The sequence below is a fragment of the Rhamphochromis sp. 'chilingali' genome, assembly GCF_963969265.1.
Source record: "Rhamphochromis sp. 'chilingali' genome assembly, chromosome: 12".
NCBI lineage: Eukaryota > Metazoa > Chordata > Actinopteri > Cichliformes > Cichlidae > Rhamphochromis > Rhamphochromis sp. 'chilingali'.
This window is the reverse complement of record NC_137939.1, coordinates 24,289,090-24,314,738: the sequence shown is the minus strand read 5'-3', so window position 1 is coordinate 24,314,738 and position 25,649 is coordinate 24,289,090. Positions and strand designations below refer to the sequence as shown.

The 25,649-nt window shown below is 40.7% G+C and overlaps 1 protein-coding gene across 6 annotated transcripts in view; it reads right to left on the bottom strand.

The window, feature by feature from the left end:
- LOC308407536 (serine/threonine-protein kinase WNK2) overlaps positions 1 to 25,649 on the bottom strand; it is a 44,178-nt gene that overhangs the window by 3,472 nt on the left and 15,057 nt on the right. For 3 of the 6 annotated variants that reach the window (XM_080899243.1, XM_080899246.1, XM_080899244.1), the window contains exons 6-26: positions 24,282 to 24,370; positions 23,658 to 23,877; positions 22,470 to 22,749; positions 22,269 to 22,384; positions 21,078 to 21,980; positions 19,317 to 20,459; positions 17,642 to 17,827; positions 16,346 to 16,687; positions 16,093 to 16,136; positions 14,963 to 15,122; positions 14,755 to 14,871; positions 14,013 to 14,183; positions 13,702 to 13,744; positions 13,279 to 13,365; positions 12,053 to 12,837; positions 11,590 to 11,647; positions 11,412 to 11,485; positions 10,555 to 11,219; positions 9,552 to 9,781; positions 9,132 to 9,356; positions 7,025 to 7,123 (exon numbers count right to left, since the gene is read on the bottom strand). In XM_080899243.1, coding sequence (XP_080755369.1) covers positions 7,025 to 7,123; positions 9,132 to 9,356; positions 9,552 to 9,781; positions 10,555 to 11,219; positions 11,412 to 11,485; positions 11,590 to 11,647; positions 12,053 to 12,837; positions 13,279 to 13,365; positions 13,702 to 13,744; positions 14,013 to 14,183; positions 14,755 to 14,871; positions 14,963 to 15,122; positions 16,093 to 16,136; positions 16,346 to 16,687; positions 17,642 to 17,827; positions 19,317 to 20,459; positions 21,078 to 21,980; positions 22,269 to 22,384; positions 22,470 to 22,749; positions 23,658 to 23,877; positions 24,282 to 24,370 — 6,037 coding nt within the window. The remainder of the gene's footprint in view (positions 1 to 7,024; positions 7,124 to 9,131; positions 9,357 to 9,551; positions 9,782 to 10,554; positions 11,220 to 11,411; positions 11,486 to 11,589; positions 11,648 to 12,052; positions 12,838 to 13,278; positions 13,366 to 13,701; positions 13,745 to 14,012; positions 14,184 to 14,754; positions 14,872 to 14,962; positions 15,123 to 16,092; positions 16,137 to 16,345; positions 16,688 to 17,641; positions 17,828 to 19,316; positions 20,460 to 21,077; positions 21,981 to 22,268; positions 22,385 to 22,469; positions 22,750 to 23,657; positions 23,878 to 24,281; positions 24,371 to 25,649) is intronic. The other 3 variants (XM_080899245.1, XM_080899247.1, XM_080899248.1) reach the window with 3 other exon arrangements.

Below are 25,649 nucleotides of genomic sequence, written 5' to 3'. Positions count from 1 at the left end.
GAGGTGAAAGAACAAAACCATAATAATATTGATGATACAGCCCTTCATATGGCGGAGCAAGTCTCCATCAGTGCCCTGCCTGGCGCCTGCACCATGCACGTCTTCTCCATCCAAACATGAGGGACAGAGAGAGCTTTCCTCAATCAAAGCATAGGGCCCTGCCTATTAGGGAAGGGTTGGGTTTTTTTTCTCTGTGTTAGTATACACAGGATGGCAGACTTAGTGCCTCGACTCATCTGTATGTGTGTGTGTGGGAGGGGGTGTTACACAATCAAAATTAACTGTGGATGGAAACACACAACAAATAAATAGGGTATAAAGAGTTTGCCATTCTCTCTCAGATGCACACACATACACAAACACACTCACACCATCTTGTATTAGGCCCATGTTTGGACAGGACTAGGCATTCACAAGCTCCAGCGTGCTTGTGGGGTCTATTTTTGAAAGCCAGAAGCACTGCACAAAGCAACTGTATGAAGAGCAGGGGGTAATATAATTATAAATTAATAATTATGAATGTAACTGCAGTTCTGTGAATTATGGATGATTGCCAGAGGAAAGACTGTAAACTGACATAGGTACCTACAACATTAAAGTTATTGCAGCCTGGATTTTGAATATAAGAGGCAGCACACCCTAGAAATGTTTCCTTTTCAATCTTAAGGTCAACTGGATGCAATCTGGGTCCTCAGGGACACTGAATTCATAGAAATATAGCTACTCCTTGTTCTACTTCCTTTCTCCCACTGACTAAATACAGCTCACAGTACAGCACTGGGTTGGTAAGATGGTTGATAACAATTACATGTTGTTTCACAGCTCTCTTTCTATCTGGAAAATATTCCTCTGTGCAAATGAAACACTGGAAAAACTGACTGCATAGAAATTACGCTCTACTTCAGTGCACAGAAATTATTTTCAGCAATTTGGACCTGCAGATCTCAACACCCGCACAAAGAGCCACACGTCTGAGTCATGCTGCACTTCTTCAGAAAAATATCAAAAAAGGCTTTAATTCAAGCTGAAAATATACAACACAGCCAGGAAAGAAAGGTCACCCTGCACGAATGAATGAATTGAAATGTCTATATTTTTCTCTGAGATCCCCCAGAGTTAGGTAATTCCCACTTCTATATATAGCTGCTGTAATCAAGTCACTTTAATTAAATCACTGTCTTCAAGTAAACTAAATCACAGAAGAAGAGTGATTTTATAATGCTAGTAGTAGATTTTGCTTAGTAAATACATTCTAACTCGGGTGTGATTGTGTTTTAAATTATATTATAGACAATAAGGGTTTTATTAGAAGAAGCCATAAATGCTGACTTACAAACACAAACAAGTCTAGAAAACAGCAGAGACTGTATCTATCTGTAAATGTCACACTTTTGTACCAATTACAAGCTTTAAAAGCACGGGTGCCGGCCAGTGCTACAGCTCAGCCTCTTAGTAGATGCACATATGGCATAAGTTTAAAACTAGCTCATTTTTGAGCTATCGTGCTCACAGACTTGGATGTCCATACCACCCACCAGGTTTGACGATGTCAGTCTTTTATGGCTGAGGGGTAAAAGCCCTAACACATTCGCAGACTTTCAGCAAAGTCACATGCTATAAAACAAACAGTACACAGACTGACCTGTAGGGCTGATCACTGGTGTCAAGCCAGCCTCCAATTCGAGACTTGCAGTCAAGCCAGCCTCCAGTTTGTTTTACGTTCCCTGTGTATTCAAAGTATTACGGGAATGGATGTGGAAACCGGATTTCAAAATAAAAGCCAACTTCGAGTGAATTAACAGATATGTTAAGAACATAATAACATATAATTTAGGCTTCTTTTTTTTTTTTTACAAACTCTAATGTTAGATCTATATGACACAGCCTTGTACCCTAATTGTGCCCTGTCACTATCAAGGCCATCTTATTTTGGATTTCAAAGTAAAAGCCCTGTGAATCTTCATTTTTGAACTACTCTTTCAATGACTTAATAATGCTCTTAAAAGCAAAAGTCGTATTTCCAAATACTATTTGAACTTTATATCAACACTTTCCAACCACAGTCTTTTTACAGTGATACCATATCAATATCAAGTCAGTCTGATTTTGCCTTTCATAGTAATGGCCCTTTGAAATTGTCCATAATTGACTTAATCTTCTAACGATTCAAAATGCTCTAAAATGAAAAATTCTTGTTTCCACAGGGTAATTCCACCTTAGATCAACAGTATACAGCCCCACAGTGATACCATATCAATATCAAGTCATTCTGATTATGCCTTCCAAAATAAAAGCCTTTTTAAATTGTCCATAATTGACCTAACTTTCAGTGATTTCAAAATGTTTTAAAATGGAAATTTCCTGTTTCCACAGGGTAATTCCACTTTAGTTCAACAGTATACAACCTCACGATGTTACCATATCAATATCAAGACATTCTGATATTGCTTTAAAAAATAAAAGCATTTTCAAACTGCCCATATCTGAGTTGCTCCTGGAACAATTTCAAAATGCTCTAAAATGGCACATTCCTGTTTCCACAGGGTAATTCCACTTTAGATCAACAGTATACAGCCCCACAGTGATACCATATCAATATCAAGTCATTCTGATTTTGCTCTCAAAAATAAAAGCCTTTTCAAATTGTCCATAATTGACCTAACTTTCAGTGATTTCAAAATGCTCTAAAAAGGAAAATTCCTGTTTCCACAGGGTAATTCCACCTTAGATCAACAGTATACAGCCCCACAGTGATACCATATCAATATCAAGTCATTCTGATTATGCCTTCCAAAATAAATGCCCTTTCAAATTGAGCATATACGGCCTACTTTTTTGACGATTTCAAAATGTTCTTAAACAGAATTTTGCTGTTTCCACAGGATAATTTCACTTTAGTTCAACAGTATACAACCTCACGATGTTACCATATCAATATCAAGTCATTCTGATTTTGCTTTAAAAAATAAAAGCATTTTCAAACTGCCCATATCTGAGTTGCTCCTGGAACAATTTCAAAATGCTCTAAAATGGCACATTCCTGTTTCCACAGGGTAATTCCACTTTAGATCAACAGTATACAGCCCCACAGTGATACCATATCAATATCAAGTCATTCTGATTTTGCTCTCAAAAATAAAAGCCCTTTCAAATTGAGCATATATACGACCTACTTTTTTAATGATTTCAAAATGTTCTTAAAAAGAATTTTGCTGTTTCCACAGGATAATTCCACTTTAGGTCAACAGTATACAACCTCACGATGTTACCATATTTTATATTTTATATTTTATACGTTTATATTTTAAGTCTGTGGAAAGATGTCATGGTTGGTTTGCAAGCTGTTTTGTAATTTCTTTATTTAGAATGACATCTTTCCACAGACTTAAAATATAAACGTACTATCAATTACAACCTAGTGGCAATTTCAGCTTCCTTTTACATCATCTTTATGATTCAATTCTGTCATAATCAATTGAGTCTGATTTTGCTTTTCAAAATGAAAACCCAATATGTGTTGAAACAGCAATTTTCATTTTTAAAACATTCTGAAATAATTGAAAGAGTATATCACATATGGACAAATTCGACGGGCCATTAATTTGAAAGGCGAAATCAGACCAACGTGAAATTTACATGGTTTTACTGTCGGGTTGGATACTGTTGATCTAAAGTGGAATTATCCTGTGGAAACAGCATCTTTCAATTTAAGAGCATTTTGAAATCGTTAAACGAGTAGGTCGTCTACGGGCAATTTGAAAATACTTTTATTTTGGAAGGCAAAATCAGAGTGACTTGATCTTAACATCGTATCTCTGTGGGGTTGTATACTGTTGATTTAAAGTGAAATTATTCTGTGGAAACAGAAAATTTCCTTTTTAGAGCATTCCGAAATCACTGAAAGTTAGGTAAGTTATTGGCATTTTCAACAGGCCATTATTTTGGAAGGCAAAATCAGAATGACTTGAAATTGAAGTAGTACCATGGTGTGGATGTACACTTTTGATCTAACATGGATTCATCCTGTGGAAAGAGCAAGTTTCATTTTTAGAGCGTTCTGAATTCTTTAAAAGAGTAGGTCGTATATCGGCAATTTGAAAAGTCTTTTATTTTGGAAGGCAACATCAGACTGATTTGATATTGATATGGTATCACTGTGGGGTTGGATACTATTGATCTAAAGTGGAATTATGCTGTGGAAACAGCAATTTTCCATCTTAGAGCATTTTGAATTCGCTCCAAGAGTAAGTCATATATGGGCAAATTGAAAAAGCTTTTATTTTGAAAAGCAAAATCAGACTGACTTGAAATTGACATGGTAACATCGTGAGGTTGTATACTGTTGATCTAAAGTGGAATTACCCTGTGGAAACTGAAATCTTCCTTTTTAGAGCATTCTGAAATCACTGAAAGTTAGGTAAATTATGGACATTTTCAACAGGCCATTATTTTGGAAGGCATAATCTGAATTACTTGAAATTGATATGGTAACATCGTGAGGTTGTATACTGTTGACCTAAAGTGAAATTATCCTGTGGAAACAGCAATTTTCACTTTTAGAGCATTTTGAAATCTTTAAAAGAGTAGGTCGTATCTTGGCAATTTGAAAAGTCTTTTATTTTGGAAGGCAAAATCAGAATGACTTGATATTAATATGGTATCACTGTGGGGCTGTATACTGTTGATCTGGAGTAGAATTATCCTGTGGAAACACGAAATTTCCATTTTAGAGCATTTTGAAATCACTGAAAGTTAGGTCAATTGTGGACAATTTGAAAAGGCTTTTACTTTGGAAGGCAAAATCAGACTGACTTGATATTAATATGGTATCACTGTGGGGCTGTATACTGTTGCTCTAAAGTGGAATTACCCTGTGGAAACAGGAAATTTCCATTTTAGAGCATTTTGAAATCACTGAAAGTTAGGTCAATTATGGACAATTTAAAAAGTCTTTTATTTTGGAAGGCATAATCAGAATGACTTGATATTGATATGGTATCACTGTGGGGCTGTATACTGTTGATCTAAGGTGGAATTACCCTGTGGAAACAGGAATTTTCCATTTTAGAGCATTTTGAAATTGTTCCAGGATCAAGTCAGATATGGGCAGTTTGAAAATGCTTTTATTTTTGAAAGCAAAATCAGAATGACTTGATATTGATATGGTAACATCGTGAGGTTGTATACTGTTGAACTAAAGTGAAATTATCCTGTGGAAACAGCAAAATTCTGTTTAAGAACATTTTGAAATCGTCAAAAAAGTAGGCCGTATATGCTCAATTTGAAAGGGCATTTATTTTGGAAGGCATAATCAGAATGACTTGATATTGATATGGTATCACTGTGGGGCTGTATACTGTTGATCTAAGGTGGAATTACCCTGTGGAAACAAGAATTTTTCATTTTAGAGCATTTTGAATCGTTAGAAGATTAAGTCAATTATGGACAATTTCAAAGGGCCATTACTATGAAAGGCAAAATCAGACTGACTTGATATTGATATGGTATCACTGTAAAAAGACTGTGGTTGGAAAGTGTTGATATAAAGTTCAAATAGTATTTGGAAATACGACTTTTGCTTTTAAGAGCATTATTAAGTCATTGAAAGAGTAGTTCAAAAATGAAGATTCACAGGGCTTTTACTTTGAAATCCAAAATAAGATGGCCTTGATAGTGACAGGGCACAATTAGGGTACAAGGCTGTGTCATATAGATCTAACATTAGAGTTTGTAAAAAAAAAAAAAAGCCTAAATTATATGTTATTATGTTCTTAACATATCTGTTAATTCACTCGAAGTTGGCTTTTATTTTGAAATCCGGTTTCCACATCCATTCCCGTAATACTTTGAATACACAGGGAACGTAAAACAAACTGGAGGCTGGCTTGACTGCAAGTCTCGAATTGGAGGCTGGCTTGACACAAGTGGCTGATCGATATAACGATATATATCGGATGACGATATAAAAACGTCTATCGTTTCATTTTACGCTATCGTTTGTTTCGTGGTGTCGCAAAATAAACTGTTTACGGCAATATTTTTTTCTCCGTTTTGATGGTCACTTTAGTTGCTAAATTAATTTCTTAAAGTTCTCTCTTTCTCTTATATTTAATATAACCACACTACGGACGGACAAGCGCCTGTTTTTATGCGTTGTGGTTAGCGACAACAACGGTAACACCGTCGCGCGTTCGCTTGTTTATGTACCACATAAACCTTTCACAATAAAGCTCAAGATCCTGTTGAGACTTTTCAAAATAAACTGAATCACGTGAAAGAGCAGATTATTTACGATGAGAAGTAAAAAAAGAGCCGCCAGGTGCTAAAAAATAAACCTTAGACTTAAATGTTAGAACAGGCTTTTCCCCGCAGCACGCCGTGTAATAAATACTCACAAAAAACGGCGGCTGTTAAAATGTCAGTCTAAAAATGTATCGTTTCATGAATCGGTTAAAACGCTGGACTCCAGCTACATGACACGCAGCTGGAAACACTTCCCGCAAGTCGAGCTGCCCGAGATTCACAGAATTTACAGAAAATGTTACATTTTTGTGATTTATATCGTTATCGGACGACAGAATTCTTATATCGGGATATGAGATTTTGGTCATATCGCACAGCCCTACTGACCTGCTTCACTGTACAGTATGTTTTTATGGCAAGAAACATTTCATGGCTGCCTAAATCTTTCATCTGTATTAGTCAGATATATCCAATTTTAAGTTTATCACAACAGTATCATGCTAATGTGTCAATATATATCATCTGTTTTTTTGTTCCGGCCAACAAAATAAATAAAATAAATTAGAAAATATACAGAAAACAAGTTTTAAGGTTGTTGAGAAGTGTGGGTGGTAGGAATAAACAATGGGTGTATGTCTGGTGAGAAGACCTGCAGGGATGGTGAAATAAAATATCCACTATATTCCACACAAATAAAAAATAGTTTGATAGGAGAGAGAGGCAGATAAATAAAGAGAATATGGAAATGAGTGAGGGGAAATATAAAAGAACAAATACAAACAGATGGACAGAGACACAGGTCCACTGAGGAATCTAGTGCGTGGTTTGCTACTAGATTTATAGGTGACTCTCTCTGACGTTTGGTGGTAAACCGTCCAGCCTGCAAAAATGAATATAAGAGGGAAGAAGAGAAGAAACAAGAAAGACACTATGTAAAAGTGCACAGAGACTGGGATGAGAAATCCCCACCATTAAAAGCACCAGAAAAGGACAGAGCATGATATGCAGGATCCAACCATAGTATCTGGTGATGAATGAGACTATTTTGACTCTCTGATGATAATTCAAACTGGCTGCCTATATCTTGCACTCCTCAAAACATTTAAGGGAACACTCAATCATCACAGTGTAACACAAAGTCAATTAAACTTCAGAGATATCGGTCTGTCCAGTTAGGAAACAAACCATTGTGAATCCATTTTACCTGTTTTGGTGTAAATGAAACTTTGGCTCTGCAGTGGCAGGTGCCAAGCTGATGGTCACAGACCAGTGCTCTCTCCTGGCTGATTTTTCTCTGCTTTGCTTTTTGCTAGTGTCTTTGTCACTGCTGGGAGTAATTCCAATCCAGCCTATTCGAGTTGCACACATGGCTCCTCCAGGACAGTATATCTATATGTGCTGTCACAAGAAGGTTTGGTGTGTCTCCAGGACAGTCTCAAGGAAGTACCAAGAGATGAGACATTACACAACAAGAGCTGGACATGGCTGCAAAAGGGTTTCACCCCAGCTGCAGAACCTGTATCTGCTCATTTGTGAAAGGAGGACCTTGAGGAGCACTGCCAGAGCTCAACAAAATGACCTTCAGCATTCTACTCATGCTCATATTTCTGACCAAAGTGCCAGAAACAGACTCCATGAAGGTGGCATGAACGGCCAACATCCTTCAGGGAGACCTGTGCTCACAAACCAGAACTCAGCAGTTTGACTGGCATTCACCTAAGAACACCAGAACTGGCGTCCCATTCTCTTTAGAAATGAGAGCAGCTTCACACAGACAACATGTAGCAGATGTGAAAGACACAAGCAACGGCCCATTCTCGTGGTATGGGAGACACAGCCAACCGTTTTGAAAAATAAATATGGATAGTGCCATCCTGGAGGAGCTGGACTACCTGTGCACCTTTTCACGTACCAGCAATGATAAGGGCACTAGCAAAAAGCTAAATAAGGAAAATAATCAGACAGGAAGGATAAGGAAAGAGCAATGGTCTGTGGCCACACCTGTAAAACCATGTTGTCTCTCCAGTGCGCCTGTTGTCACTTTCATTTACACTAAAGCACAGATTATACACTTTTATTATGGGTCCTAAAAAATATATAATCATCAGGTAAATATAAAGTGGAGGGTTTGTGTATTGTTATGCCTATTTTATGTATTTATGGGATTATAGTGTCTATACCTTGGAATACGCTGAATTTAATATGAAACCTAAAAAAAAAATAATAATTAAATAGCAATGTTTGAAAGACAGAAATCACCCAGCTTCAAATAACATTTTACAGTCACTAAAATTATTTCCCTTCACATTTCTCATTTCACTCTAAACACTGTTAGCAAAAAGCTAATTATCTACTAGTTGTTTTGAGTTTTCAAGTAAATAACATGGAAATTCAAATGTTCAAATCTTCATCCTCTGCAGAATGTAGCAGATTAATAGAACCAGTGTCCAGATTTCTTTTGTTTTTGTTCTTGGTATGAACTGCATAAAAACTCAAACATCCCCAGCTTTCAGACAATTATCAGGGAATTTATGAGCTCAAAAGTTCAATATTAGTACACAAGTATTGTTCCTGCTAGGACACAATTATTTATAGCACAGTCCACTTTTGTTTCTCAACTTGAAAAAAAAAATGGCATAAATTTAACAATAAAATCGTGTATTTGTGAATATGCAGAATGTGGTGCTGTCAATAATCCTATAGTACACACAGTATGAAGTTTGAAGCTGGTAAAAATGAGGTGGTTCTCCATCCTCCAGTTAGCAAAAATGCTACCCAGGGGCACCATTAACAGTTGTTAAAAATGTGTATAATGGCTGAATGCATGTCCATCTGCATGACCACACACAAACTGCACACACACAAACCCATGAACCTATAATATGTACCTTGACCAGGGCCAGCATGGTTGGGATTTCCATCACCATGTAGTCCAGCGTAGATGTTGTCTGAGGAGAAAGAACCCTTCAAAGAACAGGGCTGCTGGGTGTGGACATGCTCTGGGGCAGTGCTCGGCTGATCGCTGGAGCTGGAGCAGCCGCTGGAGTGGGCTGAGCCATCTGATAGAACTGAACTTTTAGCCGGGGAGCCGGACGAGCTGGCAGCACTCTCACCTTGGCACAAAGAGAAAATAAATAAATAAAATAAGTAAAGTGTGAGTCAGAATGAATCACACACTCCTACGAGTTTTCTGAACCTGGTGTCATTCCTGTGTTCTCCACAGGCTGCAAACACTCTCCCATACACACAAATCATCACATCACACGGATACATAGCCACTCATCACCCCACGTTCCCAACCCACATACCTTTTCTGTCAGCACTGGTTGTATTAAGATTGTTTTTGAGCTGCTGCACCATTGGATTGAGCAGTTTTCCAGCCTTTAGCTTGTGTTTGCTGGCTTTGCGCCTACGGCCACTTGGAGGTGCAGCATGAAGCAGGCTGACATTGGGGGGCAGAGTTTTTCCCAACTCCTTGTACAGACGTTCAATCTCACTCCTCTGAAATGCCTGCAGCTCTGAGATCTCCTTCATGTGTCTTAAAGGTAGATTCAAGGAGAAAATATTTAGTAACCATCTTAAAACAAAAAAAACAAACAAACAAACATCATTTCAAAAGTTCCCTCACACATTATTATCCATCTCCTGTACTCTGCATTGTTAAAAGTCAGTATTAGCATGATTTTATATGTTGGTAATTGATCATAAAAAAGCAATTCTTAACTTAAAATAATTCAATTAAAGGTGGTTTTATAATCTCCTGAATCATTGGGTATACTTTTTCACAGGACTCCACCAAAATAAAGTCACCAGGGGTGTCATTTTCACTAAGTTCATTCTTTGTGTAATTTAACAGTCTCTTTGCCTTAACTATCACTGTTACATGCATATTAAACATACAAAAATACCCATTTTCAGCCAAGACACATCCTGTAAAATATCTATTAAGGTTTTCTGTTAAATGCAAGCATTACGTCATACCTACTTCTGATTACCATGCAGAGGGATATACTTGAACATAGGCTCCAGAGAATGGTGACTATAATTCAGCCATATTCCCAAATAGTCTCTTTTTTTAATATAACTAATTATGACAGTTAGACAATCAGACTAGTGTGAAGCAGCTTCAATAAACTGAAACGGTTATGTAATTAGAGCAGTGAAACAATTAGAGTGAATACACAGGAACTGTATTCCACTTAAAAAAGTTTTTAAACACCAGCTAATTAAAAAAAAAAGATTAATAAAACAGGCACATTAGTGTAGCTGTGTTTGACTGTAAGCATGCAGTCAACCACAGCTAAAACGTACTTTTCTCTAAGTTTCTGTAGTTCTTTTCTCATATCTGCATCCTCAAACTCAGAGTCATTGTCACTGCTGACGTAGGATGAGGGTGCATGTCCTGCTGAAGGCGAAGGAGTGTGACCATTCATTGACACGGGCTGTCGGCTCGGTGAATCAGAGCTCTGTTCACTTTTGCTTCGCCCAGAGCGCCGCAGGAAGGCGACTGCCCTCTTCATGAGGTCACTTCCACTGTGCTCAGACAGGGTATGAGCCGGAGGAGCTGGATGTGCAGGAGGAAGAGCTACGCTGCTGCTGTCCTCATCTGCTGAGTCAGAGCAGAGGTGAGAGGGGAAGCGATAGTGGTGATGTGCTGAAGCGTCAATAGTCTGGGCCCGGGGAATGTGGCATGGGGTGCTGTCAGGACTAGAAGAAGGTGTAGCCTGGTAGAAGTTTGGCGGAGCAGAGTAACGGCTACTGCGGTGAGATTTAGATGTTTCTGCATTCTCATCTTCATCTCGAGGTTTCACTGATGACCTGCTCATAGCCACACATCCTCTCTCTTTCTTGTTCATGCTCTGAGCCTGGCTGTAAGACCCACCAGAACCACTAGAAGGAGCTGGGGAACTGCAGGAGCTGCAGCTTGTCTTGCTTTTTTCCAAGCGACAAATAACATCCGGCGGAGTTGGGATGATCTGCAATAATGGGAAACCCATGTTCATAACAAAATTAGGGCCCATAAACAACTAATGCAATATTAAAGCTACAAACACTGGAACTCAGATAAACACTGGCATAAGCCATGACCTGTAATGCAATTTTATTAGGGCAAATGACATTTACATTGAGCTGATTTGCTCACTGAAAGTTTGAAAGCAGGGTCTTACTTGAAAACGGCTTTTGTAGCCATGTGCACCAGAGCTGGCAGGCACATCACTTCTTTTTAAACCCCTGTTAGTACCTAAAAGACCAGTAAGGAGATTTTTGTTTTCAAAACAAAACTATCTGCAAAACATTATGCAGTAACAAAGTGACATGGATATTACCCAAATAAATGTTACCTACCTGGCACTGCAGAGTCACTTAATGTACCCACATCATCCGTGCGCTCAGGAATCTGAGGCTAAGACAGAAAGCGAGAAGAGTGTGTGTTGGACAGGTCACAATGATGTGCATAGTGACAAGTGTTAAAACATGACATACACAGGGTTGGTGCATTAAGGCTAGCTGTTATCCTTTCCTGACCTCAGTGTTGTCTGAGTCAGAACCTGATGTGTTTCTGCTGGCATGCATGTACACAAATATAAGGGAGGTCAGGCTGAATCATTGTTATAAAAGGAGTAACTTAGTTACTCTCGCTTCTTTCGAAACACAGTATTTACCTTGCTCTTTATAGATAATAGTCAAATCAATAACACAGAGCAAAGAATCGATCCACTGTTGCTGCTATTTATATACCATGCAGCTTTTAACCAAAGTCTGGTTGCTCACATTTCTCCCTTTTACTAACAAACACAGTGCATTTTACCAGAGGTTCCCCCTTCTTCTTTGTAAGTGCTCCTTCAGTGCTTTGGCCATCTGAGACTGGAGGGGAGCTGACCCCCTCTGTGCTGGATGCCTGGGTTTCAGATGTAAGGCTCGAGGGCTGGGAAGGAGCATGCTCTTGGTATAACAGGTTTCTCAGCTTCTCATCCAAAGTCTTGATAGTGCGGTCAACAAACTCCACCCTGCGTGGCCCCTCACTGTCTGACTCGCCTGGCCCCACACACTGCTGATGGCTTGAAGACTGGGAGTTCTGATGTGCAGGACTTTGAGGCTGTGAGGTCACAGTCCCAGGCTGCATGGGCGTTGCATAAGGTTGCTGCATGACCACAGACTGAAGGGAAGTCAGCTGAGGAGGAGCTTCTCCAGTAGGGCTGGCCTTCTGGATTGGTTGATTAGTCTGAGATGAAACCAAACCACCAGGTGTTCCTTTCTCAATGCCATTTACATCCAGCGAGACAGGGGGCACAATAGCGCAGCATGGCATATCAGTAACCATAGAAACAGCAGAGATGCAAGGTTCTTCCACAGAAAGTGAGCTGCGATGGTTGGCGGCACTAGAACCTAGGGCATGTTTAGTAACACCGGGCTGGGTCTGCTGGATGTGGGCTTTGCTAGTGATTTGGTCCGGAGGCTGGACCGAGGTTTGAGCTGCGGTGGTCAGTGAGGAAGATGAGGACGGGTTTTGGGAGGACAAAGAGACGACCTGAGTAGGCACTGCAGCTGTGTTGCCGTTGGCCCCGACTGACGATGAGCCAGACTTTTCAGATTCTGGAAAAATAAAGAGATGACAGTTAATTAGCAGGAGAACAGATTGATATGTAAACAGCCAAGGCTAAGAAAGGAGCTAGCTCCTGTGAGTGCCAAAGTGTTACATCATTGTTCGTCTTCCCCCATCAGGCTCTGTCAGTTGGAGTATAAATCCTGCCCTTCATTTTTTTTCTTCTTTTGCCTAAAACCACTGCAGACGCACTCTTATATAACTGACCCCAACGGAAGAACCAACACAGATAGACTCTAATGCATGTGCACCGTCTTCAGTAACAACAGCAGCAGCAGCAGAGAAAAGCAAAGAAAGGAAAGCTGCAGATTTCATTTTCTAGAAAATATACTCCAACTAGTATGTAAAACAACTCTTCATATAAAAGATTCTTTGTTTAACAAGAAGTAAATCAGAAGACATTATAAATTAATAATGGAGTGTGGGCTTACCCTGGGCGTGTGATGTATTCTCTTTGTCGTGCATGGGAGTCTCAGCCACGGGGCAGATTATAAACCAACGCTTACCAGTGTGCAGGACTGTGAAGGGCAAACAGAAAAACTCAAGCATCCACATCTATATTCCCAGAATTTAAAAATCACACCATTACAGATCATTTTCAGCACAACTGCATTCAATTCAATTTTATTTATATAGCACCAAATCACAACGATGGTAGCTTCAAGGCATTCCAGACGATTATGCTTTCAACAATAGCACCCTGTATAATTTGTCATTTATGATAAAATTAAGTATGACTGAAAAGGCATTCATAACAAACAGTAACAAAGTGCAAAGTATATAATCAAATGAGCCTTGTTCAAAGTGACATCATAATATTAACAGATGAGATGCTGGCTGGTAAAAAGCCTTACCATTTTGTTGGTACACTAGCTGTGGGGTGCTGGGAGATGAAGCCTTTAAAGGAAAAGAAAGATTACCAACCAGTGCTAAAGCATGTGCATCAGTCTAATGTACATTTAAAAGGCTTCCCCTAAAGAGCTAAAAAAGCTGAACCTCAGAATAAATTCAGTTAGATCAAAATGTAGCATCAGCAAGGCTGGTATTTTTGGCAGCAGTGCAAAGTCATCTTGAGAGTGCTGCCTGGATGATGCATCTGAGGCGGAGGCACTCGTAGACAGATTGCACCATTTCATCTATTAACTGTCAACAGTGCGTTTCTCACCTCTGTTCCCAGTGTGCCAGGTCCTTCACTCTGTTTGGGGCTGCCTCCCTGGTCTGAGTTCCTCTCACCCTCAGTGTCCTCACTCAGCATGTCCTCAGCCTTGTCTACGATGTCCTTCAGCTGCTCAATGAAGACCTCTTTTTCTAAAGGTAGAATAAAATCGTTCTCCACCTGAAAAAAACAAAACAAAAACACAGTGCAACATTAAAGGTTTTAGCTTAACAAGCAATGCTTAAAGTAAAGTGTTTATGACTGTGCTGGGAACAAGAGACGTAAAAGTACATTCAGAAGGCAAACATGAGAAACAAAATAAATAATTTATAGCCTTCTGATACATTAACCTAATGTCATTTTATGCCAAGATCAAATATTATCTGCAGTGTATTATTATTGTATGATATAAGAAAATTCAATGACTACAACGACTATTTCATTTTGCTTTTACATTTTGAAGTATTTTTGCTAGCAGTAGCATTCACAAGTAGATATTCACCTTCTACTATTTTTTTTACATTATAAATTAGTAGGCATTATGTTAATGTACTGCTTATGCATCTGTTCCCATATCTATCCATCTGTAAATATGCCCAATTTGAATGACCTAGGAAAAGGGAAAGAGACAAAACAACAGATTTTTGCTGCATTGCAGGTGAGGACAGCAAACAGTCCATGAACAGCTTGCAAAACACTTCAAAAGCCCTTTGCATTAACTCAGCTGACTTCGCCTTCACCTCCAACATACCATGTATGTAGCAATCTCTTCTGGTGCATCTCCATCCAGGTCAAATTTGAAAGTGACCATTTTATGGTTATGAGTCTCCAGCTGACACTCGACCATTTTATCCCCAGTGTTACACACCTGCAACAGGAGCAAATGCAATAAAATTATTGTCTTATGTTGCATTTTTTTGAGAAGCACTTAAGGAAAAGTCTTTCTTTTGGTTACCCACATTCAGCATGCTAAGCTTTGGTCTGCTGAGCTTTTCTTGCCGAGAACGAGTGCGTGAGGACCTGCGGTGGTGTTTGCGGACTTTCCCATCGCATCTACCTCCATGTGTCCCTTCATAACCATCACTCATCTCCTTTCCTGACGTGGCATCGGAGTTGACACTGGTTTGGGGAAAGACAGGCAGTTATACAAATCCATATTCACTAAAAACCACTATTAATCAATAAAAACCGAATACCCAGCACTTCTTTTTACTCTATTACTCTAGTACTCAACACATAACAACCTTCAAAACAACAAGTATGCACAAACCTGTCCAAACCTGTCTAACCAGTATGTCCACACAAATGTAGGGGGGCTGACAAAGACAGATTCAGTTGATAAGATGTGTGATAGACAATCACGAATAACCTACTTAAATCTGAAAATACAAGAGCTCTATTACCACAGAGCCTTCTGTTTGCAACTGAAATCTTGTATTGAGAATATTGTACTGGTCTTTGCCTCCTCTTGTGTTTTTAAAACTCGGTGAAAAGGTTTTGTGAAGTTTATCACAGCTATGGAATGCCTGCAGGATTTAAAATGTCTGATACATGATATCTGTTATGCAAGTACTATTAAAATGCTTTCATTCATGTCACTATGACCAGCAAGAGTGGCATGAGTGTTCAGATATGTTTATCTGTCTCCTGGTCAACTGGCAGTGTTGACCAAACACAATGTTGCACTCCATCTACACACAAAGTTAGGGTGGTCAACAAGGTTTACAGGACAACAAATAAAATAAGAAGTAGTAGTAAATGACAACTTTAAGACAAAAAAATAGTTGCTAGTTGTTCCATTATTTATACTTATCAGGTCAGTTATCTATACCTCATGAAAAATTGTTTATGCCGCATTAAAATGAAAACAAAACAGATGCAATGTTGCCAACCTGTGCAGGTTCTTGCCAGGCATCATTTTTCATCATCATGCTTTTAATTTTTTGGTAGAGATTCTGTACAACAACAGTGAGAGGTGTACCACCTACCCTGAGGGTGCAGGAGGTTGGGCACAATTGCACATGTGCAAAATACACATTGTTGAGAACCTGCAACTAGCAAATATGGCTGAGAAGAAATAAGCTAGTACCTGTCATAGCTCTGTCCTCCTGTGTGTTTCTCTGCAGCTTGGTCCTAACGACAACAAAAGTCAGCGTTAAACAAGAAGAGAAAAATAATGGGATAACGGTGAATATGAAATCCTTTACTTTCTATTTTATGTCTTGAAAAGACGCACAGGGATGCCTCACGGCACTATGCCGGTATTGCTGTTAACCAAACTAACAGGGAGAAATAATTAGTGAGAACTTGAAGTGTTCAAGTAAATGTAAATGAGTCCATACCTCCATGTTAATCTCTGATGGACCCTGACCTGCAGCTCCTGTGACATTACTCAGTTGCTTCTGCTGAGTCCAACAGGAACTGGCAGACCCAGATGATGCTCTCTGGGAGTCTGCAGACTGCAGCACAGGAATTTGGCTTTGAACCTGACTCTGGGGCTGGGCCTGTGGGGGGAGCTGGCATGGGCTCACACTGTCCAGCTGGGCAGCCGCAGAGGCTGTTCCCAGTTCTGCCCCATTCTGCACATGTGAAGAAAAGACTGCAGCTTGTTTGAGCTGAGATGGCTGGACTGACTGAGCACAGGGAACAGGCTCGGGATGGCTAACCTGGGACTGCTGAGGAGCCTGCAATGACATACAAACAAGAAGACACATAATTATCATCCTTAAATAACTTATTTCAGATATTCGGCGACAGAGTTTCTTTCACATAATCCATGTATGAACTCCATATCTAGATTTTAGCATTGTTTCATATGCAATATTTGATTAAATTATGTGAAAAACATAAACGTTTATTATGTTCACCATACCTACTCCAAAAAAGTATATTTTTGACACAAATAATATGTAAAAACAACCCAAGACAATCACAATCTTAGGTTTCACCCCCTTGAGTAAAAACCACCTTTAACAAACACACACAAATGCTCAAATTCCAGTTCACACCTTCTTGGTAAACATCTGTGCTCCACTGCAGTGGTCATAATTACCTGTATTAGTGGCTGACTGCTGCCAATTGTGGAAGGGTGTGTGTTCTGGCACCGGGCAGTGTGTGTGTGTGTGGGGTGGGTGGTTAGGGCTGATATAAATGCAGGTGATGCATGAGAAACCTCAGATCTAGCAGTGTGTTGTGGTTGTGGGGATGTGGGCTCTATCTTACTCAGTGCATGTGACGGGGACGGTATGAGGGATACTGAGATGGGTGAAACTAATGTGTTTTCAATGTGCAGAGGAGAAATGGGAGAGACAGAAGGAGTCGCAGGGACAGTATGCCCAGGAGAAAGGAAGATGTGATTAAGAGAGGTTGAGGCTGAAGGGGGAGGAGCAGTGCAAGAGTGAGGGAAGGAAGATTCAGAATCAGTCACAGCTGCCATCACCTGGACTGTGGGATACTGTGAAGGAAACTAAAAGAAAAAGGAAAAAAAGGAAGAAACATTAAAAAGTCAAATAATCTAGAAAAAAAAACGTCTCCTGTGTGCAGGATGCAGGATGATGCATCAAAAGAACTTGCTTCAAGCCTATAAAAAAGAGAGTATCATGGAGGTAAGATTAGCAGTGATAACAGACTGACAATACCTGTGGTTGGTGTGATGGTGACAGTGAAGCAGAAATCTGCAGAGGCTGGAGTTGCTGTTGGTGAGCAGTTGACTGCTGAGCAGAGAGTGCCTGTGCTGGCCCACTGGAAGCTGGCTGGCTGACATTCTGCCCATGGCCCTGTCCACCCTGTCCAAGCTGTGAAATGCTCTGACCAGCAGAGATATTCTAAAGAACAAAAAAGACAAGAGACAAAAAAAGAGGGACTTTAATGATGGCAGAGACGTATCCCTCACTTTGAAAATCTACACTTCCTTTCATTGACCCAGATTAGAATAGCTCACATTTTCCATTTTCTCCCTATTAATGCATTCAGTCTGAATCTTCCACCTAAGTGAACATTTGTACCACAAAACAGCAAGAGCAAGCCTTAGAAGGCTAACTGATACAGAGATGAAAACAACTGTTATTGTTTCATTATGGTTTCCATTATCTCTCTGTTGGCTGATGTCTGAGGAAACTCCTGTTTGTTGGCCTTTTCATTTTACCATTTTCATTTTCATTCACCTACTGTCCAGAAACACAGATGTTTCCAATCCTATTGACCCAATCAAAACTTGCCATTTTAATATAAAGAGTATCAAATTTACACTGTAATAAATAAAAATGTCAACTTCTTTCATCATTTAAAGTCTCTCCCACACAGAGCATCACTGTTGAGACAACTTAATGCTGAATCACTCCTCCTGCTCCACAGTTATAGCACTGAATGACCACAAGATGCAGAACAAAAGGATGAAACAAGCAAACCTTTGGGTGCAAAATGTTATGAATTAGAATGTGATTTTTTAAATTATGACCAAAAGTGTAATCTGACTATTTCCCTCATGAAGTTTCAATTTATTTAACATAGTTTCACTTCATATGTTTTCCCTGGTAATCAATATCCCACCAGCAGCTGCTCACTGTTTGAGCCACTCCATTAATGTAGCATACAATTAGGAAAAAAAACAGACTTACTCTTACTCTATGTTAAATTAAATTTCGGAAAACCTCTCAGATACATTAAAAGAATGGAGAAAAGACTGTAAAGACCCTGAGACTGGCCAAGGACTGGTGAATGTCAGAACCACTGTACAGGATGAGTACATCAAGAAGATGACCATGTGCTTAGTGAATACCTCAACAGAAACCTGAGAAAGAAGAGGAGCAAGGAGAAGAACCGTCATGGAAGGACAGGCCCCTGTACGGTATGTACCAACGGCAGACAAAGGAAGTGGCTGACATCCAGAAATCCTATCAGTGGCTGAACTCAAGAAGATGTGAGGGTGATCAGAAATTCAAAACCGGGGCACTATGTTGGTAAATGGTAAATGTCCTGTATTTGTATAGCGTTTTACTTAGTCCCTAAGGACCCCAAAGCGCTTTACACTACATTCAGTCATTCACACACACATTCACACACTGGTGATGGCAAGCTACATTGTAGCCACAGCTGCCCTGGGGCGCACTGACAGAGGTGAGGCTACCGGGCACTGGCGCCACCGGGCCCTCTGACCACCACCAGTAGGCAACGGGTGAAGTGTCTTGCCCAAGGACACAACGACCGAGGCTCGAACTGGTTACAAGACGAACTGCCAACTCTTGAGCCACGATCACCCCTATATGTTACCTTCATATAGTTATTATACAGTAACCATCTACACTATATGCTCACCTGTTGGGTGGTATGTTCAGCCTGGCCTTGCTGAGAAGAGGTTGAAATGCTCTGAGAAGTCAGTACCTGGTTAGCTGCTATGTAAGTCTGTGGACAGACTGATTGGGCAGGCAGGTACTGACTTTGACCCGGAGCTGTTTGTTGAAGTGCAGAATGTGCATAGCTCTGAGAGGCAGCATCATGTGGACCTGCAGCTGAGTAACTCTGATGTTTGGCTGGAACCTGCAGAACTTGAGTTGCGGTGGTTTGGGGCTGAGACTGGGATACATCCTGACTCTGTTGTGGAACTGCTGTTTGGATAGTTTTTTGACTGTGCTGCTGGACATTTGGAGTGTGCACTTGTTGCTGTGTCGAACAGTGAAGACTTTGTGATTGTTGGGTTGGATGTTGTGCCATTTGCTGGTGCATGGCATACACAGTTTCTTGGCCATGCTGGAGTTGAGACTGAACACAGACCTTCCCAGCATTTTGCTGTGCATTTTGTGATAAAGACTGTTGGTGCTCTTGTTGAATGGATATTTGCTGACTGTAAAGTGCTGGTGTGGCAGAGTTTTGACTATGTTGCTGATTGGGCAGTTTGACTGTGGTTTGGGCCTGCTGCAGTGTGCTGGAAGCTTGTACTGGTTGACCCTGAACTGTGGGTGCCATAGATGGGGCTGCAGATGCACTAGGACAATTTTCAGTTGGCTGCTGTGCTGGCAGAGTGGTTGCTGCAGTTGGCTGCTGAACTGATCCTGATGCAGACTGAGCCTGTTGTAAAGGTGGGGCCACAGAGTTCTGAGATGTTTGCTGCACTTGTAAGGGAAAAGTCAAAGAGTTCGCTGCAGTTACTTGCTGCTGTTGCTGGACTGGTGCTTGGTAGCTTTGTACAACATGTTGTGGCACAGCTGATGGTACAATACTTGCTGCAACTTGAGCCTGTTGCACATTTGGCGGTGAGTAGCTACCAGCACTGGTCGCATGTTGGATGTTGACTGAACATAGACTGGCTGGAGCTGGTGTTGGTGCACAAGGCTGAGGAGCATACAAAGTAGCAGGGTAGCTGTGTCCAGGCTGGAGGTACTGTGGTGGTGCATGCACTGTGGAGCTGGAAGAGGACAGACCTTGGACAGATTGTTGAGTCTGGTAACCTGCAGAACTGGCCTAAGGATCAAATGAGATATTTTTAAGTTAGTATCTGTTGGGAATGAATTTTCTATTCAATGATCAAATCTAACAAAAGCTTATACGTGTGCCAGTTACATTAATTCATGATGGGTGAAAATATAATGAGAGGATGAGGGATAAAAATAAGTTCATGAAACACGTTTTAACAATGAGGTCTTGACAGGTGTGAGCTAAAATGAGAGCACAAGGGAGAAAAAGTGGGAGAGAAAGAGGATGTAAATCAGACAGCTGCCTCTTCCCCTTTGGTTAGAGGATATCTTTCAGTGTCAAGCTCAACAGCTGTTGCATCTGGACAGTCAAGCAGAGAAGGAAAGGTTAAAATCTGGATCAGTAGTTAAAGGCATTGGTTAAGGTTGATCGGAAGGAAATGTAATATGTTAGAGGTTGCACCATTGTTCTCCGTCAGCAGCAAGCTTATGATTTCTAAGAAGACAGTTAGCTCTAGAGGCCTATGAGGGCAGCAAGACTCAGTGGGCAGTTAATCAGACCAGCTCCATGCAGAATAATGCAGAACCATCTACAAGCTGGGAAAATGTGTTAAGCAGGTTTTGGCCCCATCATAGGACGCGAAAACAACTTTTTCTTGTGACCTACCACTCCTACAGCCCTGGTAACTTGCTGCTCTCTGGCACAGCATCTGTCTTCACACTCCTGGAGAGGTTCGTGGTCCCCAACAAGACTGCTAATCTGGAACTGACTCTTTAGGCTGCAGTCTCCATCACTCCCGGTTGGACTGAGAGCAGCTGAAGAGTACAGTGATGAGGCTTGGGCAGGTGTGGGGGGACAAGGGGCTGCTTTGCGACTGATTATATTAAAGAGGGACTGCTGCAGCTGTGAGAAATTGGAATAATCACTTGAAGCCTTCAGCAGTCCATAGCCAGGAGTGCTCATCATTCCACCAGGTGATGGGTGGTGTCTAAAGTCACATGGACATTGGTGCGTTGGCATGACAACAGAATGACAGTGGTGCCTCCAATCTTGTGACCTCAAATGAAGCATAGAAATACATGCCTGGCACGCAGAGCCCCTGTGCATCGCAATATGGTGGTTGTGATGAGAGGTCAGACTCAGAAGACTACTAAGGTCAGAGTGCCTTCGTTCAGTTGGCACAGGAAGTGATAATGTCTCTGATGGCGATCTGATGTTGATATCACTAAGTCGGCGGTGGTCAGTAGGTGAAGAGACGGGGGAGACTTTGATTACTGGCATAGCACTCTGTGGGGAAAACCCTCCATAAGACTCTGAGTGCAGCTCAGCAGAGCTGAGTTCTGACTGTTCTGGTACCGTTGGGTTGGGACTGACTGATCTCTTAGACTGAATGAGGGCATGCAGTCGAGCAATGTGGTTTGCCCTTTGAATGTCAATAACAGGGGCACTTCCCCTCCGGCCTTCAGCTCCCAATCGAGCCCTGAGCTCTGGGCTCAGCGTTGCCTCCCACACTTCACCCTGTTCGCAGTACTGGGGTCGATCTGTCAGAAAATGGCTACTGCTCGGGCACTGATTGAGGAACAACCCAAAAGCAAAACATATGTTACTCAAAATAAACAGGGCATAACAAAAAGAATATGATGATGTGGTGAGGACAAACAAACTTGTTCACAAAGACAAATGACTGTATGAAAAATACATGGGCAACTCTTAAATGTGTGAATAAAGCATGTGTGTGGGTGTTTGTGTGTTCAGTTTCAAGGTCAAGTGCGTGTTTGCTAGTTCTAAATAGTCTATGTTTTTAAATAAAACTGAATGCACATGGTCCACCAGGGTGTGTAAGCTCCTGATACAGACCTGCTGTGTTGCCATAGTAATAGGCTCGAGCAGGGACTGGTAGAGGACACTGTGCTGGCTGCTGTGGGAGTCCGAGTACACTGTGGAGCCCATGCCACTGTCAAGTGTGCTGTCTGCTGCAGAGACACATAAATCATCCACTCATAAAAAAGTCAAAGATTAGGCTTGTGCTTCGGGGTAGATGAGAACAGAATCTCTTACATGTTACTGAGGTGGCACTGGCTGTGAGGTTATGCAGCCTGTTGTACTGGTCTGCCTCTGGCTCTTCTGGTTCCAGCACAAGGGGCTGCCCTACATGTGGCACCCCAGCAGAGATGCCCTGAGATGGTGTCATCTGGGTGCTGTGTCCTCCTTCACCCTGATTCTCTGCAGCCGCTGCAGACACTGTGCGCTCTCGTCTCCATTTGATCAGTGCCACACGGTCCCTGATCGACTTTCCCACGGTCTTAGCATCACTCTCATGGAAGAAGCCAGACTCCACCTGACAGAGAAAAGGGAAGAGCATGACTTCCAGGATATTTTTAGCAGTGAGCCATGTGAGGGAAGAGAGGGTGCATATAAAAAGGGGAGTGCACGAGGCAAAAAGAAGGAGCAAGAAAAGGAAGGAAGAGAAAATCTATTTTAAGGGGATCAGAGCAGTGGGGAAACGTTTCCTTTGTCTGCTGCTTGGCTCACTCTTCACAACAGAACTGTCTGGTCTGTTACATCAAAACGTCCGTCTTTCGCTCCAGTGTTTACATGTGATGTACAAACAAATGCAAAAATGTTGTGCTATGTACTGCACTGTTTCGAAGGAAGTATCATCAGGAAAATTTCTCCACGTTATTCTCGCTAAAGGTATGACATCTGCAGTTTTACTGTGTGCTACCCTTATTTTCCTCTCAAAGTCTGTCTTCGGCTGAAGAAAGGCTTACAATGACAATGTTTACATTCCCTACCTGAAGATAACCCAATACACTTTCTCCAATACCCCTATTAGGGCACTTTTTCTATGGTGTAAAAGAATGTTAGACAAGTGACAAAACAAGAGTTTGAGTAATGAAAATCATAGCTCCCACAATGAGAACTGTCCATTTTTTTCTGGATCTTGTTTTTATTGCTGGGCCTGTGGAAACCTTATCTGATTGCGTTCACTTGAGAAAACTATGTAAACAAAAAGAAAAGAATAGTACTATATTCCTGGAAGTTATCAATCTTAGCAATCTGCACTATATAAAACCAAACACTAGAAGACAATAAGCCTCTAAGAAATGCAAAGCATAAAAGTGTGGTGTCAAAAAAAATAAAACGACAAAGAAATAGAAACCATTTCTAGTACTCAACATTCAGATTTAACATTTCCATGTATGAAAAGAATTCTGTAATGTATAGCTAAAACCATTTACTCACCATTTCTTGTGCGACAACCTCAGGGACCTCCTTCTCCAGGTCAAATGTAAACTCAATGGCCCCACTCTCCTTGTATTTCCCTTTTAACTTCTTGGGGTCCTCCACCCACAGTTTGAGAGCTATTGAGGACTTTTTTCCATCATCCTCCTCAGCTAGCTCCACCCTCACACCTGTGTCCTCGGCAAAAAAAGCGTGATTCAACAGATCTTTGATCGTGTACCTGGAAGCAGAAAAAGAAAAGCTCTGACTCCAGTGGAAAGATGTTCAAGATACAGTAAAGTTAACAGTGACACAGAGCCATTCATGGTCACATATTACTTGTGCTTCCCAGATCACCAATCACTGAACCTAATCATGATTCATTAAAAAATAAATAAATAAACAAACAAAAAAAGCCACAAGAAACTAATTAAACGTTATTTGCCCCAATGTACACGAACTAATTATGTAACAGAATTGAAAGACACCCCGCAGATATGGATAGAAACTGCAGTGCTGCTGAGAGCCCAGCTGTCAGTGCCACAGCAATGAAACGGGGGAGGTGAGACAAGGCATGAAAGACGAGAGGGCACCTTGTGGGCCCTGTTGGCTGGACGCTGGACATCGCCGGGCACAGTCACTCACCGTTCCTCTTTCTTTTGGCAGATGCACTCTCCAATGATCTCCTTGATTTCAGGATCCATGACCTTGTTGTAGCTGGCTGGCTTTACTCCCTGAGCAAAGGGAAATATAAGCAAAACATTGTGGATATGTCATGAAAGGATGTCATGTTGATGACAAAACATAACAAAAGAGAAAAAAAATGAACACATGAATGGAAATTTCTTTTTTGTGATGCTCCACCCAAATCTTATCTTCTAAGTATCACACACTCGCTCTCTGAAAAGAGAGCCGAAAGTACCACAGCAGTGGTCAGTTTGAATTCATGTCAGGTCCCACAAAGCATAAAAACATCCAAAGGAAGCCTCACAAAAACTCCGGCAGCATAGTAAATTTCTTAAAAGTACAGCTCAAAGCACAAAAACCAACTCGTTCTCATACAAAGGCTTTGAATGTTCCAATTCAAAGACTGCGGCACCCACGGTGTGGGACGGAGAGATTTCGCAGGTCTTTCCTCCCCACTGCTGTCAGACTCCACAACAAAGACTTTAACTGAACAAACACACACATCCACACATGTGCAATAACACTAAGTGCAATAATCTTTTCTGGCATCGTTGTATTTTTACTCAGTTGTATATAGCATTCGTATTCTATTTTTATCTTATTGTATATTTTTATTCTATTTTATTCTACTGTATATAGTATATTATTTTATTCTATTCTGTACAGCTGTGTACTGTATTTATTCTTATTGTATTCTAATTTTTGCGTCATAACTTTTGCACTGTCCACTTCCTGCTGTGACAAAACAAATTTCCCACGTGTGGGACTAATAAAGGTTATCTTATCTTATCTTATCTTATCTTATTTACACATGTTAGAGCAGCCAGATGTTGTTTTGTAAACTACTATTACAGTCAGTTGGTCTAAATTCGGCTGTTTTGACTGTGCAGACGGTCCTGAGTTGTCACAGCTGGTGTGGTTTAACAATATATTTGATGCCCAATAGATTTTGAGCAGTTCTTCTAAAAATGGATGAATTCTGTCTTTTCTTAACATAACACTTCTATTTAGTTTCTTACAGGTATAATCTACCCAGTTATTTTTTTAATTGTGCAGCCAGACTATATAAAACGTGTGATATAATTAACTGGAGAAAATAAAGTTTCTGCATCAAAATAAACTAGATGTAAAGTATATGCATATATCTGGATTAATATTCCACCAATTATTCAGCTGGATGTTGTATCTCTTCAGGGAGTACACACAATGTATAATGCTATTAGGGTTTCTCTTTGATCAGCCTTCTATTAACATCCCACTGTGGAAGGCACATTCATATGAATACAATGCAAAAAATAGCAACTATAGAGAGCTGCACTGATGCTC